This window comes from Enhydra lutris, unplaced genomic scaffold (genome assembly GCF_002288905.1).
Source record: "Enhydra lutris kenyoni isolate GAN:26980312 unplaced genomic scaffold, ASM228890v2 scaffoldscaffold10, whole genome shotgun sequence".
NCBI classification, from domain to species: Eukaryota; Metazoa; Chordata; class Mammalia; order Carnivora; family Mustelidae; genus Enhydra; species Enhydra lutris.
The window spans coordinates 2,207,667-2,227,341 of NW_019154094.1; the positions used below are offsets into that span (position 1 = coordinate 2,207,667).

General features: G+C 53.2%; 1 protein-coding gene across 3 annotated transcripts; it reads left to right on the forward strand.

The window, feature by feature from the left end:
* The first annotated feature begins 1,991 nt into the window (after positions 1–1,991).
* Positions 1,992–17,900, forward strand: LOC111143967 (family with sequence similarity 129 member C). Of its 3 annotated transcripts, XM_022498003.1 has the most exons (15): positions 1,992–2,206; positions 3,975–4,105; positions 6,908–7,033; positions 7,582–7,696; positions 8,729–8,896; positions 9,448–9,563; positions 9,636–9,740; positions 9,968–10,130; positions 10,740–10,930; positions 11,848–12,006; positions 13,047–13,163; positions 13,249–13,356; positions 14,185–14,296; positions 15,525–15,608; positions 16,998–17,900. In XM_022498003.1, the coding sequence occupies exons 1-15, from the start codon at positions 2,152–2,154 to the stop codon at positions 17,102–17,104; spliced, it is 1,857 nt and encodes a 618-aa protein (XP_022353711.1). In that variant the 5' UTR covers positions 1,992–2,151; the 3' UTR covers positions 17,105–17,900. The 3 variants fall into 3 exon arrangements, with proteins under 3 accessions (XP_022353711.1, XP_022353712.1, XP_022353709.1); XM_022498004.1 differs by lacking the exon at positions 15,525–15,608; XM_022498001.1 differs by lacking the exon at positions 16,998–17,900 and having other exon boundaries at positions 15,525–16,991.
* Positions 17,901–19,675: the final 1,775 nt, after the last annotated feature.

The following is a 19,675-nucleotide window of genomic DNA, read 5'->3' on the forward strand; positions in this document are numbered from 1 at the left end:
CTTCACCGCCTCACCAATGTGTGTTTTGTTTTATTTTGTTTTGAAAGTAGCCTGGGGACATATCCTTTTGGTGTACACCGTTCAGCTCACTACACACTTAACTGGGCCCTCCCTGCACACAGGGGAGTGGCAGCCTCTGTCCCGCTCTGCTGCAGGCCTTGTCAGAGCCTTGAATGTTGAATGGGCCAAGACCCCTCAGTCTGTGGTGTACTGGGGCTGTAGCATTTTCCCAGAGCCTGACTGTGCATATGGCCCACCCATCAGCCTTGTGGGGGAGGCTGGTGGGTGCATGGGAGCCCTCAGCCATGTGGAGCTTTGCCAGGTTTGGCGGCTAGGCACATCCCACAGAGGCACCTGATCAGGCCGTGGGGGTTGAAACCCTGAAGCCAAAACCACAGAAAGTGAAGTTTCCTTCAACATCTTGTCTGGGTTGGTCACTCAGATGTGTGAGTGAGGAAGTGGGACAGGGCCCGGGGCGGAAACATGAAGAAAAGCGGAGAAAGCAGCCCAGCCATGGGCTTGGGCAACAGCAGGTGGCTGTGCCCCCAGTGTTTCAGGCAGTAGCCAGGATGGGGGGGTGCCAAGAAGCAGAGGGATGTGATGAGAGGCATGGGGACCACACATGGGGGTCCTTTGGGGCACGTCACCTCTCCACTCCTCTCCCTGTAGCCGCAGCTCTCCCTGCCCCTCACTCACCTTCCCACCTTGTGTTCTACTGGAACCTGCCAAACACATTCCCACCTCAGGGCCTTTGTGTGTGCTCTGCCCACTACCCAGTATTCTTTTCCCCAGCTTTGTGTACAGTGTGGGCCCTCACTCGCTTTAGGTCACCATGCAACATCTCCCCGATCCTGCTCCACCTCTAGTACTTTCTACCTCTTCCAGCTCCATTTTTTATCCTTACTTTGTCGTTATCTGACACTTCTTGGTATGCCAACTGACGGTTCATGGGGGCTGGAGCCATGGTCTGTGTTGCCCACTTCTGCATCCCTGGCACACAGTTCAAGGATGACACTCGGGCTGGCAAGGAGTGATGTTTGTTGAAAGGAGAAATGAATCCTGGGGCATGGGTGAGGATTACAGTCAGATGTTTCTGGTGGTTTAAGCAAAATGGAGGGTTAGCTCTTTCTCTGGAGGGAGGCCACCCAGGGTTGGAGCAATGTCATGAACTCTTCAGGGACCCCCTGCTCCTAAATCATAATTGTGCCACTGTCACTATGTGGGGTTCACCTCGTGGTCCAAGGTGGACTGCATATGCTCCAGCCATCACATCCACCTTCCGGCCACTGGAACTCAACACTCCCCTCATTTGAAAGCCTGTGAGGTTCCCATTTGATCCTATTTTCAGCTTGGAGCACAGATTCTGCTCCTTCCCTCCGTCCCTTCGCCAGGGCTGCTCTCTGCCAGGTGCTGGAAAAACAGGTGAAGGGGTAGGAGGTCCAACTAGCCTGACCCAGTCCAGTGCTATGTGCATTGATGGAGGACAGGCTGACAAGACAGGAACGCAAGGGACGCATTGTACCAGTCCATGGTACACCAACAGCCGCCCACCCTCTTCCCTGGCCCCAGCACAGATCCCAGGAACTGGGGGTGTCTATCCAGCTCTGCCTCCCCAGTCTGGGGTTGCTGGGGACTGCTGAGTCAGTGCTGGGTCCTCTCAGAACCCAGCATCACCCACTGGGGGGAGGCACAATGGAAGTGGGCACCAGGATTTAGACACCCTGTCCCTGCCCACCCTCCTTCCCTGCCCCACACACCTGACAACTGCTGTTTGTTCTTCCTGGTGTGGGCCCTACATCCCTCCTCCAAAGCTAGGATTCTAGGCTTCCGTACCCCCAGCCCACCCCTGGGGCTGCCCCAGCAGCCCCTGCAGAAACCAGCAGTTCTGAAGGCCTTGGCCCCAGGGGAACCAGGAGGACGCAGGTGCAGGGTGGGGCGGGGCAGGGGTAGGGCGGGGATTCCCTCCCACCCCCGACACATTTCACACAGTGGCCATGCTCTGGCTTCCCAGGGAGCTGGTCTCAGCGGCATCCAAGCCCCTCACTGGCTGCCCTGCTCCCGGGGTACCCCTGAACCCAGAAACCTGGGGCTTGTGGGAGGGGAGGGAGTGTCTGCTTTGTTCCCGAGGGAGACCCTAGAAACGGCAGCAGGATGGGTGGGCGGCCCTCGAGCCCCCTGGACAAGCGGCAGCAACAGCACTTGAGGGGTGAGCCGGCATGGGGTAGGGTGGGAGTGGGCTGGGCGGGGGTCAGGGCTAAGGTTGTCAGACACACAGTAAGATGCCCCTACTAATGTAAATTGCAGATATGGGATGAATATTTTTGTTTTGTATAAGTATGTCCCACATTTTGCATGGGAGCATACTTATGCTAAAGAATGATACCTAATTTATCCAGAATTCATATTTAATTGATGACTTATATATTTTTTAAAGATTTTATTTATTTATTTGACAGAGATCACAAGTAGGCAGAGAGGCAGGCAGGGCTGGGGGAAGCAGGGTCCACGCGGAGCAAGGATCCCGATGTGGGGCTCGATCCCAGGACCCCGAGATCATGACCTGAGCTGAAGGCAGAGGCTTAACCCACTGAGCCACCCAGACACCCCAATGACCTATATTTTTATTTGGTAAATCTGGTAACCCTATTCAGGGCATGGGTTCAGGATGAGGATGAGGGACCAGGTGAGAGGTGGTTCAGCCAGATCTCCTGGGATGGTTTTACTAGGTGGACAGGGACCAGCAGGGGGAAACAGGCTCAGATTCCAATTCAAGACTAAGAGTGGCTGGTGCCTTTACATGCTTGAGCACCTACAGTGTGCTGGGTGGTGAGGACACAGTGGGGTTAAGAATGGTTTCCCCCCTCCTGGGTTCATGACCTAGACCAGGAAAGAAGATCAAGTTACAATTACAAGAATGGCAGTTGACTGATAAGCATTGTGGGAAAACCCATAGGTTCTCCAAGTTGGGGGGCAAGAAGGGGTAGGTAACTGCCCACTGAGGAGCTGAGGGTCAAGCCAGGCCTGGAGGGTTGTGATGGAGTTCATTGGTAGGATATGTGGGAAGAGCATCCCAGGTAGGGGGAACAGCATGTGCACAGGCATGTGGTGTGTCTTGCAAGGACTCAGACCATGTAAGTTCACACCATAGCCCTGCCCTCACTCACTGTGTGACCTTGGGTGAATGACTTCATCTCTCTAGGTCTCATTCTCTTATTTGTAAAGCAGGGATAGCAACAATGTCTATCTCATGGAACCATTGTAAGAATTCAGTAAGTTACTCTTTGCTATGTTGGTTTTTTTTGTTTTTTTTTTCCTATAGTGGCTTAAACAAGATAAAGATTTACTTCTCTCACCTATAGAAAAGTACAGTGGCAGGCAGCCTCATATAAGTCAGACTCCTGAACTCCTTCCACATCATGGTTCTACCACTCATGGCTTCTGTGCCTAAGGCCATCTCATAGCACATAATAACTGCTGAAGCTCCAGCCATTAGGTCCACATTCCAGGCAGCAGATATGGATTTGTTTTACATACAGCCAAGTGCACACATCTTAGGGGAAGAGCTTAAAGGACTTTAACACTTGTTCGATCACTTCCTAGATCAAGATACAGAAAGATCCCTGGTGCTGGGGTGAGGCTTTTAAAATATTCAGAAACTTTCCCCAGGGAAAGGGCCAGAGGAAACTGGGGTGGAATGGATCTATTCATTATCTTGATAGTGGTGATGGTTTCTAGAGTGTGTAAAGGTGTCAAATTTCATCAGATTGTATGCTTTATGTAATTAAAGTTTATTGTACATCAGTTATAAATTAAGCCTGAGTCGCTCATTTCCCCCGCCCCTGACCCCCACGTGGCTACAAGCAGTCTATGGATGGTGAGTGGAATCTGGAGCACATCTTGTTGGGCAGCTTTGGGGCAAAGGGCAGGAGCTCACCAGTGGCCTCTCTGCCTGTTCTGCCCTCTTGTCGCTGCAGGCCAGGTGGACACCCTGCTGAGGAACTTCCTGCCCTGTTACCGGGAGCAGCTGGCAGCCTCTGTCCTGCGACAGATCTCCCACGAGCTGGGGCCCAGGGAGCCAGCCGGATGTCAGCTGATGCGCAGTAAAGTGGGTGCCGCAAAGGGAGGGGTTGCTAAGGGAGGGAGATGGGAGTTGGGGGGGGGCTTTGGTTCAGTTGCGGGCCCTCCTTCCTTCCACCTTTACCCTATAGGAGACACCAAGACCTAGGGAGACTTAAAAACTCATTCTTTGAACAAATATTCACTGGGCACCTACAGCAGACCATGCCCTGGGCTAGATATATGGGGGGTGGCACACAGCATTGGTGGAGGAAGGATCCTGCTTTGCACTGCCCCCTCCACCCCCAGGCTCACAGTCCGAGCCGGGGAGAAGTGAGCAAACAAGTTAGCATGTCATGGTACCGGAGGACTTCTGATAGGTGCTCTGAAGACAAGATGAAAGGCAGTGTTGAAGGGCGGGGAGTTGGGGTGCAGGGAGGGCTTCTCTGAGCTGAGATGTAAAGGATGAGAAGGAACCAGATCTGGAAGCCAGAGTGGGAAGGGAATTCAAGGCAGGTAGCACAGTCCATGCAAAAGCTCTCAAGGTGGAAAAGGCTTGCCTTGTCTATGGGGCGTGAAGCCCTCCCGTTGGACCCTCAAGCCTTTGTACACGTGGTACCCTCTGCCCAGGGCACTCTTCCTGGTGTTCCTCATGCTCCAGCCATGCTTCTTCCAAGAAGCCTTCCTTGATCACCACCCAGCCCCTTCCTGGGTTGGGTGCTTCCTCTGGGATCCCCATCCCGCTGCTTTTCCAGGGAAGCCTTGGGTCTGCCCTGTGAGGGTGGGGGCCATATCCCTTGTGCCCACGTGATGACTGCGCATAGGAGGAGGTCAAGAAGAGTTTGCTGATGGAACTTAAGACTGTGGAGGGGTGCCTGGGTGGCTCAGTGGGTTGAGCCTCTGCCTTCGGCTCAGGTCATGATCTCAGGGTCCTGGGATCGAGCTCTGCATTGGGCTCTCTGCTCAGCAGGGAGCCTGCTTCCGCCTCTCTCTCTGCCTGCCTCTCTGCCTACTTGTGTTGATCTCTCTGTCAAATAAAATAAATCTAAAAAAAAAGACTGTGGAGCTGCCCAGTCCAGCTCCAGATGTCTCCTGAGCCAACGAATGGCTCCACATGCCCTGTACCTCTCCCCCAGTCCTTGCCAGCCTGTGAAATGTCTTTGACCAGAGAAGAAACTGAGGATGAGGCACAGAGAGGTGAGGTGACCTACCTGAGGTCGCCCTGTCAAGAAGGGGCAAGGCGTGATTTGAACCTGGAGTCCATGCTAGTTATTGGGTCCCTGCCCTAATCAAGGGCTCCGAGTTTTCCCATCTTTCTCAGATGCCTTTTACCCAGTCGCACCCGCCCTCGGCTGGAGGCTCCCCAGCCCTGTGGACACAGAGTCTTCTTTCACCTGGGGCTCTCCCTGTCCTGCTTGGGGCATCACAGGATGTCATCCCTACCTGTACCTCTTGCCACCTGTAGGTTCTGGCCACTGGGCCTAGGGAACCATTGACACTGGGGTTCAAACAGTGTAGGGGGATTTCCCCTTGCTTCAGTTTGAACATTGTATAATATACTTATTTTATACATCATTTCTATAACAATTTTTTAAGGATTTTATTTTTCTTAAAGTTTTTAAATTTTTTCTTTGTTTATTTGAGAGAGAGAGGTGGAGATGGCGAGAGAGGGGGAGGGAGAGAGAGAGAGAGAGAACAAGTGGGAAGAAGCAGGCTCCCTGCTGAGCAGAGAGCCTGATGCGGGCTCGATCCCAGGACCCTGGGATCATGATCTGAGCCAAAGGCAGACGCCTAACAGGCTGAGCCAACCAGGCACCCCTCTATAAAATGTTTTAATGATATTATTATGAAAAAATCTCAGACCTCAGAGAAAGTTTGGAGAACCATTCAACAAACACCTGAGTTTCTACCACCCCATCAAAGAATGAAAATACCACAAATACAGTTAATTTATTCATTGAATATTTATTGAGCACCATCTGTGCACTGGGCGTTGCTCTGGGACCCAGTGATGAAACAAAACGCACACAATTCAGGTGGCCAGGTAGTGAGAAGAGCAACAAAGATAAAACAAAGTGATGTCCCACCCTGCCCAAGGGAGGGGTCTGTGGACAGAGGACTTGCTGTTTCACATGAAGGCAAACTACACCTGTTCCGTGACCCAGCAATCCCTCTTGTATTAGTTAGCTAATGCCACGTAACAACATGTCACACTGTGAGCGGCTGGAAACAACCCACGTGTATTATCTTACAGTTGCTGTGGGTCAGGAATCTAGATACAGCCTCCTGAATTCTTTCTTTTAAGGTCTCTCACAATCAAGATGTTGGCCGGTGGGGGGCGCCTGGGTGGCTCAGTGGGTCAAGCCTCTGCCTTCAGCTCAGGTCATGATCTCAGGGTCCTAGGATCAAGGCCCGCGTAGGGCTCTCTGCTCAGCGGGGAGCCTGCTTCCCCCACCCCTGCCTGCCTCTCTGCCTACTTGTGATCTCTCCCCCCCGCCGTCAAATAAATAAATAAATAAATAAATAAAATTAAAAAAAAAAAAAGATGTTGGCCAGGGGCTGGGGTCTCATCCGAGGCTCAAGTGGGGTGTGGGCTGCTTCCGAGTGATGAGGGGATGACAAAGCATCTGCCTCCCAGGGCTGTGGGAGGGAATGAAGTCAGTTTGTATCTGGAAGTGTCCCAAACAAGTGCATGGTCTTTGCACGTGAGAAAGAAGAGCAGTGCAATCACATCAGTGCCCAAGTCCTGTACTTGGTGGTACCTGGGATGGGTGGAGGGTGTTTTCTAGGTGATCTGGATGTGGGGACACTGATCTGGGCCCCCGACATCCACTGGTCCCTCCTTCTGCAGAAGCTTCCCCAAGTCCGTGAGCACCGAGGGCCTCTGACCCAGCTTGAGGGCCATCCGCCTCGGTGGCAGCCGATCTTCTGTGTCCTGCGTGGGGACGGCCGCCTGGAGTGGTTCAGCCACAGGGAGGTAAGCAAGTGGCTCTTGTCCCTTCCATTCTAGCCTCACTATCCCACTCCCCTCAGCAGCTCCCAATGTGGTCCTCTTTCCTTTCTTCAGTCACCTGCTATGAATTGAGGGTCCCTGTGAGATTGGCCTGGGAGGGGTGGCCATCTCTTGCTGAGCCGGGGAGGTAAACTGAGGTCCAGGCCAGGAATAGGGATTTACTCATGGTCATCAGCAGAGCTGAGGTTGAAACTGTGAGAGTCCTTTATGCATCACATCTGCTGGGGAATTCAAGTCACTTGTGCCCCTGGGACTCAGTTTCCATCTCTGTGAAATGGGATGATGGTGGTCTAGGCCACACGGGGCTGTGAGGAGTCAATGAGATAATCCTCATACAATATTTGGGACTAGCCTAGCACACAGTGGGTGCTGGTGCTTGATTACGGGGAGGGAGGGAGGGGGTGTGGAGGACTTCCCTAGTGAACCCTAAGCCTTCTCCTGATCCCACAGTTGGGATATGGAAGGCACAGTTTAGACCTGTCCCAAGCTGGTTCTCTGGATGCCTTTCATAGGAATATGAAAATGGGGGCCATCCTCTGGGTTCCACGACCTTGACAGGGTATACCGCCCTGACTTCCCAGCGTGAATATGTCCACCTGTTGGACACTCTCTGCCCAGTATCCTCAGGTAAGTTTCCTGGGTCCTCAAGAACAGATTTCTTTAACTTAGAATTGTTGACAGTTGGGGCCAAATCATTCTTTGCGGGGGCGGGGGGAAGGGCACCCTGTGCATTGCACCATGTTGAACAGCATCCCTGGACTCCACCCACTTGATGCCAGTAGCATTCCACCCCCCCCCCATGAGAGGTATGACAAAGATATCTCCAGACACTATCAGGTGTCCCCTTGGGGCAGCATTGTCTTTGGCTGAACACCCCAGCTCTAGCAAGCAAAATAACCACTCTCATCAGAGGGAGAAGGAGACTTAGAACATTGGACAAGAATCCAAATAGCAAAGGTAAAACAGTAAAACCTGGTGTCAGTGAGCATGTGGGGAGATGGGCACTGGTGGGTGGGCTAAGGTTGAAGGGCTGGGGTGACCAGGGATTTATACCTTCTGGATTATTCCATCTTACTGTGGTCCCATGTATCACCCTGGAAATCAGAACCAAACACTGAAGATTTAGGACACTCCAAATTAAGTAACCAAAAAAAAATTCACTCATTTTGCCCCCACAACAGTGCCCCCAACAGTCCTTCCAACAGTCCTCTCAATATCTCATTGGTATCACTTTGAAGCCCATTTTACAGGCAAGAGACCCGAGTTTCAGACAGAGAAACTGCGCCCTACACATAGAGCGAGCAAATGATTTGGCTGAGTTTGAATCTGGACCTGGTTGAGACCCCGGGGGCAAGCCGGGCTCAAATCACATGCCAGCTCAGCTCGATTAGCGGTGGTTGCCCAGGCCTCTGGGTTAAGGAGGATACTGAGGCTGGGAAACAATGTTGGGATGGACTGCTGATGTCCATCGTGGGCCTACCTCCCCCTGGGACTGAGCAAGAATAAGGAGAGTGCAATAATGATGGCATGGCTCATCCTTACCGAGGAACTGCGCAACCGTGTGGCTCTTCTAAGCCCGTCATGGGTGTTTTCTTCTAGTGAATGAATGATTGTAGAGTGAGTACATGAATGAAGACAATCCCCTCTGCCCACTTGCAGGAGAGCATACACAGGAAGAGTCTGACCCCCTCCTGGAAATGCCAGTGAACTTCCCCCTGTTCCTCCAGCACCCCTTCCGCCGGCATCTGTGTTTCTCTGCAGCCACCGGAGAAGCACAGCGAGCCTGGAGGCTAGCCCTCCAGGGTGGCATCCGGCTTCGTGGCACAGGTGGGTCCTGGGAAAGGCCAGGCAGCAGTGGGTCAGGAGCTCTGCTCCTGCTGGCTGTGGAGTCACCTCGAAGCTTCTAGTTTCCTTATGAAATGGATTGTGGGGGGAGACAGAAGCGACAACAGGCAGTTACAAGCAACCAGGGCTGCGATGGGAACACAGCCCTGCAGCAGCTCAGCCTGGGAGATCAGGGAGGGCTACACGGAGGAGGGGAGGAAGGAATGTCAAGGCTGGGGTCTGACAAGGATAAGGGGCCAGCCGGCTGAAGAAGGGAACAGGACCAACACATATGTTGAGCAGGTCGTTGAGTGCACAAATGTACCTTTGTGGAGGGGTAGGGGGGGATGGCTGTGCAGCCTGGGCTGGTGATGGTCCTGGGGCACCGTGTTCCCTGCAAATGGCACTGCTCAAGCAAAGGTCTGGAGGCGATGAGGCTTGGGCGTTCTGGGACCCGGTGAGGAGGTGGAGGGCTTCCTTCCCGGGCGATGGGGAGCCAGGCGGAGGCGAGAGCAGAGGAGGAGTGGGCGGGCCCTGAGGCGCTGCCCCCTCAGTCCTGCAGCGAAGTCAGGCCCCTGCCGCCCGTGCCTTCCTGGACGCCGTAAGACTCTATCGGCAGCACCAAGGCCATTTTGGCGACGACGACGTCACCCTGGGCTCGGACGCTGAGGTCAGTGCCGAGCAAGGCCGTCCCCGGGACCCCCTAGGCCCGCCGTGGTGCTCACGGTCCCCTCTCCCGCAGGTGCTGACCGGGGTGCTGATGAGAGAGCTGCTGCCGGCGCTGCGAGCTCAGACCCTGCCCGGCCTGCGGGGGGCCAGGCGCAACCTTGCCTGTGCCTGGACGGAGGTAGGCGCGGGGTCGCGCAGGTGGGGCCGGGACACGCGGGGGGGCGCGGAGGCGGATGGGGGCCCTACCCGGGGGCCCATCTTCCCCCTCCTCTCGTCTGTCCCCTAAACTCTTTCCGCGTCTCTCTGCGTCTCTGTCTTGGTCTCTCTGTTCTCGCACCCCCGCCCCATCACCTCTCCCTCCTGCGCCTCTGGCCCATGTGGGGTCCCCTCGGCCGGGCCGGGTAGCTCGTAGACGCAGTGCACGCCGCCGTCCTTGCCGAGGCCTCCGCCGGGCTCCGCGCCTTCCAGCCGGAAAAGGACGAGCTGCTCGCGGTCCTGGAGAAAACCATCCGGCCCGACGTGGACCAGATATTGCGGCAGCGGGAGCGCTTGGCTGGGAGGCTGCGGGGTGAGACCTGGGGGTAGGGACTTGCAGGGAGGGGCGGGGCCGGGAGCCTGAGAGGTGTAAGAGGAACCTGGTAGGTGTAAGGGTGGGTGTAAGGGGTGGGGCCGAGAATTCGGACCCCAGACCCAGCAGGGCAGGGCGGGGTGGGAGGAGGGATGGGAGAAAAGGTGAGCACAAGGGACTAGGTGTTGGTGGGAGTCTGGGCGTGGCCGAGGCTCCGAGATGCGAGATAAGGGTGGGGTCAAGAGGGAGGTCCGGTCGTGGAAAGGCGTTGGGTTAGGGATGGAGCGAGGCACACCCAGTCGGGAGACTGGTGGAGGCACAGGCAGTGGCCAACCTGACTCGGGATATCCCGGTCAGATGGCGGAGGTTCCCACTCCGCTCAGTAACCAAGAGAACCGGCTTGGAATCCGGGCTTTGCCTCTGAGCCGTGGAACTTTGCGCTGACTGCTGCCATACTCCAAACCTCAGTTTTCTCCTGTATAAAATGGTAGAAGAGGGTGCTCAGAGTCTGAGCTCTTGTCCCCCTCCTCGTGCTGAGCCCGGGCCGCCTCCACGCCCTTTGCCGAGCACCTTGTGGAGGAGACCCAGGCTAGTGTCCTCCACTCCCAGTCGAGGTCCAGCGCCCCCTGGAGGCGTGCCTGCACGGAAAGGTGGACACACAGCTGTCCCTGGTCACGCAGAAGCTGCTGAGCACCATGGAAGCCGTTCTTTCAGCAGTGCAGAACCTCCTAGCTCAGGGCATGGACCGCCTGTCTCGCCATCTGCGTGGGAGCTCCTCTGGCACGCAGCTGCGCAAGGAGGTGAGCTTGTGTGTGTGTGTGTGTGTGTGTGTGTGTGTGTGTGTGTGTGTGTGTGTGTGTGTTTTCATCCAATGGACAGTATATTGGCTTTACAGAAGAGTTGCGTGAACTCTTTCCTCTTTCTGTTTGAAAACCTCTTTTGAAAACCTTTTCTTAACTTTGTTGTAGGCTGCTTTTTACTTATTGTAGACCACTATGCTATGGTCATTGGGGCCACAGTTTAAACCATGGTTGGAGAGAGGAGTAAAATGACAAGAGCAGCATTTTACTAACATAAGTCTGGAGCCACCTACCTTCAGATTCCTCCTTTTCCCATTCCTTTGTTGTCAGAGGCCACCCCATCCCCTAAGCCAGTGAATTCTGCTCCATGCAGGTCACCTCAGTTTTTCTGATATTAAATGAAGACCGACTAAGTGCCAGGAAAACTTGAACTCATTAAGCTTCCATTTCATAATCATCCCCTCCAGGAACTTGTCCTTCTCTTCTCTGCATCCGCAGCTATTTGTGCGGCCCTCCTCACAGATGGGTTTACACACCCCTGTAGTTGTTAGTCTATAGTTTATCTCCCCCAACTTCTCTGTGAGCTCCTTGAGGGCAAAGACCATATTGGATTACTCCATTTCTGCAGCTGCAGAGCTCCCCAGCACAGAGAGGGCATCAGGTGGTGGGTATAGGTGTGACAAGGGCTGTGCCTATTTCCTCTCAGTCATGCCAGCACTGCATGTTATCCATTTTTTCAGGTTTTACCATTTTATGTCCATCACACCATACCTGTTACTTTTATTATGCATTTTTTTGGTGGCTGAGGTGGGATGTGTTTTCATTCGCGTTTCTCCTACTACGAATTGGCTGTGAGATCCTTGGCCTTTCTTTTCCATTGACTGATGGTATTTTTCTCACTTGCCTGTGGAGCCCAGGTTTACTCATTTGGGGAGATGCCATGGGACCCAGAGCTGATGCAGACCTGCTACCGTGAGGCTGAGAGAAGCCAGGGGCGCCTGAGGCAGCTGGTGGTGCCATTTGGCTTCTTTGGAACGCGGAGCCTGATGTTTGGGGCCCAGGATCTTGCCCAGCAGGTGAGGGGGGGAGTGGGAGGCTGAAGGAGGTGGGGGCACTGAACGGCTGCCAAGAATGTGCTGGGGAGATCATGATGACCAACAGACCTGGCCTCCCTCCCTGGGCTCCCATGTGGTGGGCAGAGTTGTGGTGGGAACACATGGGGTGCTGTGGGAGCCCTGGGGAGGTGTGCAATTCATCTCCAGTGTTAGGAGGGCCTTCAGGAGGAGAGGACTTCTGAACTGAGGCAGCAGGGGGGAAAATGGGGATGGGCTGTGTCCTGGGTAGAGGGAATAGTGTGGATCAGCACTGGGAGGTGAGGGAGTCTATCCGCATTTGGGGAAAATGAAGCCATTTGGAGACATTGGGTTGTACGTTTCAAGTGAGGGCAGAAAGGTAGGAGATATGCCAGCAAGGTGGGTGGGCAGATGGGTCAGGGACTTGAATATGGGGCTAAGGGGTCTGGCTCTGTCCTGAGGGCAGTGGGGAGCCCCAGCAGGTGTGTGAGCAGGGGAGGGTCATGACCAGATTCAAGATTTAGGAAGCCCTACCTGCTGTGGGGAAGAGGGGCTGTTGGGGGCAGGATTAGAGGAGGCAAGAAGGAGGCCTGAACCAGAATGGGTGCCGTTAATGGAGAGAAGTGGGGTGCATTTGTAGGCCAAGGGAATGGGACCTGCTAATTGACTTGGTGGGTGAAGGAGACAAGGATTGAGAAGACCAAGTGCTGCCTGGTACAGTTGTTCATTTTGTACACTGCACAAGAGCACTCAGCTAAAGAGGTGGAACTCCGACCAGCCCTCTGCTCCCCAGACTGAGCACCCTGGCACCATCCCCCAGAGGGAAGGGCATTTTCTGCTAGATTACACAGAGGTTCCCACTGTTTGCATGACTCCCAGGTCCTGAGTGGAGGGAGAGGCTGTTTCTTGAGACAAAAAGGAAGTCTGGGGAAAGTAGCCGATCAGGTTAGTCTGGATGCCAAGAAGGGTCAGCAGGGTAGGCACAGGACCCAAGAGGCCAGAGCTTGGGTTCCCAGGGGGCTTACGAGATGCTCTTTCCACAGCTTATGGCTGACGCCGTGGCCACCTTCCTACAACTGGCAGACCAGTGTCTGACCACGGCCCTGGACTGCACCCAGGCTGCCCAGCAGCTGGAGAAAGTCCGGGGGCGTGTGCTGAAGGTGAGGTCCACTGGGTGGGCATGGCTACTCCCATGGCCTGGGTACTCTGATGGCCCCTGGACCAGCTGCTGTGTGTGTCCGGCAGAAGTTCCAGTCAGACAGTGGCTCAGTGCAGAGGAATTTTACCCGTGGGTGGCTGCTCTCCATCTTCTTGCCCTTTGTGTTGCACCAGCTGGAGGGGAGCTGCACAGCGGTGAGTAAGAAGGCACGCATGCGCACATCCTAGAGGACAGCCAAGGGTCTCTGTCTTTCTGTAAAGTGGGCAGAGTGCTCTCTCCCTCGGAGTCACTGTGACAATAAGAGACTCTTGTTCCCTAAGCCCTGTGGTTGGGATGTATGGCTCTTTGGGCTCCCACAATGCCCTCTGCTTCTCCCATGAGAGTGCTCAGCGTCTGTCATTTGAGAGCTGGCGGGGGGGGGGGGGGGCATGCACCCAGGCATCTCATATCAGTGGGTGACATGGGCCTTAGGGAAGTGGGGAGGCAAAGAGGGAATGTGTGTCTGTTGGGGGGTGTGCCGGATGGTCAGGGAGGCTCTCGCTGAGAATGACACTCGAAAAGCAGTGAACTGAGGGCATGAGCCATGTCCTGGGGAAGCATGGTCCAGGCAGAAGGCACAGCAGGTGCAAAGACCCTGAGGTCAGCCAGTGTCTGGTGTGTGGGAGGAATAGTGAGGAGGCGCTCATGGCTGGAGTTTGATGAGTGAGGGCATGGGAAGGGGATGAGAGAGAAGGTCACAGGGGCCTGGTCACACAGGGGCATCAGGGAGGGGTCTGCCTCAGTGGCTGACAAGATCCTCTTGCCAGGGAAGATGGGTGGGAGGGCTAGTGGAGATGCCTGCATTATGCTCAGTAAGATGTGATGTGCTGTTTCATTGCTCCCCACAACAACCCGAGGGCATATGGATCAAGGAGTCCGTTTTAGAGATGAGGAAATTTAATCCCAAGGTCCCCCCCCCCCCAAACAGGGTCAAAGTTGCCGCCCTCCCCTCCAGACTAGCCCCTCAGCCACCTCTGTTCCAGGAGCTGCTTGAGTTCGAAGGAGACGTCCTTGCTGTGGGTAGCCCAGCCCTGACCGTCAAGGGCATCTATAAAGACATTGTCCAGGGGGTCCTGCTGCAGAGGATCGATGGAGGTAAGCCCCATTCCTTTATGCCTCAAGGAAGCCTGGTGACCCCTGGCTGTGTGTTGCAGCCTGTACCACATTCCCTATCACCTCTTACTTCCTGTCAATGCTAGCCCGTTGATGGAGGGTAGGACTGGGACAGATGGGGATGGGCTGAGCGAGTCTTCGAGGGGCAGTGATGGCAGTTCCCTAAAGGAGGGGGCATTGGAACAAGGCTCTGAGGAGTGTGTAGGAGTTCTTAGGATAGGGGGAAGGAGGCAAAATGCAGAAACTGGGAGTAGACGTTTATATTTATTCATTCAGCAACTCCCTGTTCTTTCCGGGCTGACATTAAAGCCTCCAGAGTTCTTGGATCTTCTGGGCTTGGTAGCGGCTCCAGAACCCTCTCTTCTCCTTCTTGCTTCGTCAGTTTGCTCATGAGCCAGTGCCTGAGACTGCAGAAACGTGCGCTGGGATGAGCCATGTGAGGCTGAGGGAATGGCTTGGCATCCACGTGGCTGAGGCAGCGGGCATGAAGGAGAACAGGAGAGGAGGCTGCTGGGGCAAGTGTGCAGGGCTTGAAATAACAGGCACAGGAGGTTAGGCTTTATTGAGCAGGCAATGGGGAGCCATGGAGGGTGTGTGAGCAGAGGGCAACAGTGACCAGACCGGAAACCAAGGAGGAGGCTGAGGGCACAGTCCTGGAGGCAAAGGACGGATTCAGGTAGCTCTCCCCTTTCTTGGGAGAAAGCCAAAGACAGTAGGGTTCTGGGAACCAGGAGGTTAAGGGGAGGATGTCTTTGGTCCTTGGGCATCCAAACAAAAAAAAACCCTAAGTTCCCTTAGAAAAGGGGCTTTTCTTTTTTTCTTTCTTTCTTTCTTTTCTTTTTGGAAAGGGGCATTTTCAATGGAGGAAAAGCTATTCTCTAATGAGAGGGGGGTGGAAATCCAGAAACAGGTAACCTCAGAGAGTTTCTGTCCTAGAGATTTTACAGGTAGCGGTATTCTACCCTTAATTGACTTGTAATGTCTGCTTGGGATGCTGTGTTGGCAGGTGGGACTGGTAGGGGGCTCAGTGAAGGGTGGGGATCAGCTAGCCTTGTCTGCTGTGAGCACAGGTACGGAGAGAGGCTTATTTGAACCACTTGTTTTGGATTCCTGGTTGAGATGTTTCCTCCCATCCTTTGCCCTCTTGTGACCTCTCTGAGGGAATGCATGGAATCCCCAGGTGGGTGCAAGGGTTTATCTCTTGCTTTAGAATTGAAAAAGGCCCTTGGTGCCAGTGACATGTCCTGCACTCCGGATGGCTGCTCGGAGGCCCCATGGGACCAGACAGGAGTAGGTGAGGACATCACAAGCTCTTGGGTCATGCCAGTGAATTGTTGGGGAGTAGGGGGGCTTGGCATGGGGTGGGAAGGATGGTTGTTAGTGTGGATTCCTGGGTGGAACAACATATACCTTATCTCCTGACCCAGCCGGTTGGTCAAGCTCATGGAGTTCTCAACACTGCAAGGGGAGACTGTGGTGATGGGAGCCTTGGGGCCACTGCAAGCAAGGGCTGTACTAGGAGATGGGTACAGGGAGCCAGGCTCAGGGCCAGGGCAGCCTGGCCTCCTGCTGCAGGATCCTACAACAAACTCTTTGTTGGAGCAGTAAATGCATGTAGGGCTGTGGCTGATGCTGCTGGCAGGGCAGGGATCCTCAGTTCCAGTCGTGAGATGGAAATCCATCATGGGGACTTCCCTGATATGGGGCAGAAAACAGCTGGTCCACCTAGAAGCAGACCAGTGGGCAGGACAGCTGTAACCTGGTAGTTCAGAACCCAGGGCGGGTGCGGGATTCTGGAACAGCTCACAGCTCAGTCCCCTTGAGTGTTGCTGTTGAACCCACCCAGCTGAGCGCCCCCATACTATTCACCCACAGAAATTCTGAGATAATGTGTGTTGTTTTTAGCGGCTAACTTTGGGGTCATTTGTTACGCAGCACTAGCTAACTGATACTCTCATACATTGCTGATCTGGCCTAGTTATAGTGATCATAGTAGATCACTGTAGACAAACTGAGGAGTATACACAAGTGTGGGGATAAATGGAGATTAAACTGTTTTAGAAAGACTTCTGGGGTCAGAATATTTGGGGATTCATGAGCGAGAATGAAGGATTGCAAACAGGCCCCTTAATCCATTTGACCAGAATGTACCCAGTGATGGCCATTTTACTTCTAGTCTCCCAACTAACTGTTAGTGCTACAGGGAATGACCTTGTACATACTTTCCAGGAATGTGCAGGTCTCTGTGGGTAAATCTCCCAGTGTGAAATCTCAGTTTTGAGCCTTTGTGTTTGGCATTTTAACAGCAGTTTCCAGAGCACTCTCCACCCAGCTGGTCCCACCTGGTGCCCCTCACCCATGTGCAGGTGGCCCATTTCCCCAGCAGCACAGGCTACCAGCTGACTCAGGATTTCTCAGATCTTCTGAGTGAATAATGGTGTCTTGGCATCATTTTTACAAGCATGTCTTGTTGGAGATGAGATTAAGCATCTTTTTGTGTGTTTAAGAACTATTTTAGCTTCTTTTCTGTGAAACTTTGTTCCTCTCATTGGCCCACGAATCTCCTGGGTGCTTGTCATTTTCTGCTCAGTTTCTTTTACTAGGGCTTCCATGTCCAGAGCATTTACTTTGTGTCAGGCATTTGATATGTTTTTGCCTCCTGATGATACTTTCTATTTTACAGATGAGGAAGCTGAGGCTCAGAGAGGAACTCGCCCTGGGCAGCCAGGCTCTGGCACCGAGGTCCAGCCACTCTGCCCACTGCCTCCTCCCAGAACATTCTGCAGTTGAATCTTTGGCCACCTCGGTCCTTGTTCCCATTGGGTAAACGTCTACTAGCACAATTTTGGAGTCAAGCCTATGCACCATTTCAAGGCTTTTATAACCCTCATACCTCCACTTCATTCCTCTCCAGAAAAGCTGGCCTCTTTCTTACACTCCCATCAACAGCATTTTTGCATATTCTCCATATCCTTTCCAAACACTAGACAGTTTCATAAAAGAAAAAGGTCAATTTGAGACACACGCATGCATTTCATTGTTTAGTTTGAATTTCATTCATGGTGGCACTGAACCTAAAAATATGTTTATTGGCCATTTTTATGTTTGTGCTTTTGTTTTGTGTGTGTGTGTGTGTGTGTGTGTGTGTGTGTGTGTGTGTGTTTAAGTGAATTGCCTGTTCATGACTTTTTCCTACTTTTCATTTCAGGAGATTTTATCTTTTTCTTATTGATCTCTAATAACTCTTTGTATATTAAAGCTATGAATGCTTTGTTATACAGGTTACAGGTACTTTTATTCTCAACCTGCTGGGGGCCTTTTGGGTTTGTTTATTTGCTCCAAATTTTAACTTGGTATCAAGTGTCCCCGCTGAGAGCGAAGCATTTGCTGACTTCCCTCTGCTTGCCAGAAGAGTCATCTGTCTCCTTGGGGTTTGGCAGCTTCTCCCTATCACAAGCCTTCCAGTTGCTTCCGGAGCAGATTCCGGAGGGATTTCCCCAGGGTGCTTCTCTGGTTCAGCTTTCAGAGGGGGATACGCATGCTGCATGGAGATGGTTTCCTCCCGTTCCTCCCTGGAGTTTTTAGCCTCCTCAAAGAGAAAGATTTTCTTCACTTTTCCTGATTTTACCCTCCAACTCAAATTTCTGAGATACATTTGTGTTTCACAGCCCTTGTACAGCTGGGTGGGGTTTTTTTGTTTTTGTTTTAATTTTTAACCCAGAATGTGATGCTAATTCTACAAAATTGGAACAACAAGAACTTGTCATCCTGCCCTCTTTGAGAAGATCACTATTTGTGGGGCACCTGGGTGGCTCAAGGGGTTAAGCCTCTGCCTTCAGCTCAGGTCATGATCTAAGTAAGGGTCCTGGGATCAGCCCCACATCAGGCTCTCTGCTCAGCAGGGAGCCTGCTTTCCCTACCCCTGCCTGCCTCTCTGCCTACTTTTGATCTCTGTCAAATACATAAATAAAATCTTTAACCAACCAACCAAACAAAAAAATCACTATTTGCTTTTGGTTCCAAAAACTTTCAGTCTTTTCTCAGTTGACCAGGGTAGGGGACGTGTCTTGTCACTGTTTTTCTCACTTAATATGACTGATCTTTCCTTGTCAGGTCTATAGAGTGTAAAATTGTTTTTTGCCATTTTGTTACAGAAAGTTTCAAATACACCCCCAAAGCACACCCCTGTGTGCCCCCACTCGGATTCAGCAGTGACCAAGTGTGGCCAGATCCCTTTCCTCTACTCCCATCCCTCACCCCCTTAGTCAATCATGTAACCAGTACATTTTAGGGTGCGTTTCCAAAATATTCAGCTAAAAACTGAACTTGAACAAATGACCGTTGTAGAAAAAAAACTGGAAAACACAAACAAAGGAGAGATGAATTTCGAAGAGAGGCATGGACAAGGATAAGGACATGGGGAGAAGGAAGGGCAAGTATCATGTGACTCCACTAGCCATGCTGGGAGATTTGAGGCATTTGGGTCAAGCCCACCTCCCTGTCTTCCTTCAGTTCAGGCCCTACTGTCCCTTTGAGGACAAGGTCGCAGGACCCTGAATTTTACTTAACAGTACTGAATCTCTCCCCCCACCACCATATTAACAAATGTATACCTGAGGATCCTTCTTAAAACTTAGTTTTTAAGAACGACCCAAAAACAATCCATCAGAAAGTACATTGGAGCATTGGGAAATAATCCCTTGGTAGCATTTCTATGGAAATTCCCACCCACCTCCGGAGCACGTGCTCAGCGCTTACAAGTATCATCTGGCTCCATCTGACGCCAACCCTGCGGTGTCGGTAAGACCCTATTTTACAGATGGACAAATTGAGGCTCTCACTGGGAGCCCAAAGTGGGGGCTGAATTTGAAGCCAGGTCTGGGGACGCCAGAAACCGCAAGCTTAATACCCAACAGCCCTTTGAAACCAAGTCCTAACTAGCCAGGTCCGCGGGGTGGCAGAGACTGGGTCCTACACAAATGGAACTGGCACGGCGTATCAGGCGAAGGTCCAGGCGGGGGCGGGTGTCGGAGGCACGGGGTGTTGTGAGCTCTGACACCTTTACGGCACTGAGTCACGTGAAAAGGGAACGCTAGAAGCACTCTGTACCTTTAAGGCGGGAGCAGGGGGCGGGGCGTCGGGGCGGGACTGACGTGACTCCCGGTGGGAGTCGCGTACGCAGCACTTTGAGCCTTTAAGGCCCTCGGGAGGAGGGGTCCGGGAAGCGGGCCCAGACGGCTGATTCACTCCAGGCACTCTCCTCCCCTTTAAGGCGCGCGGCGGGGCGGGGCCTGGTGGCGGGCTCAAGGCGCGGTCCGCGTCCGCCGGCAGAAAAGCGGCTTAAAGGCGACGCGTGGCGCG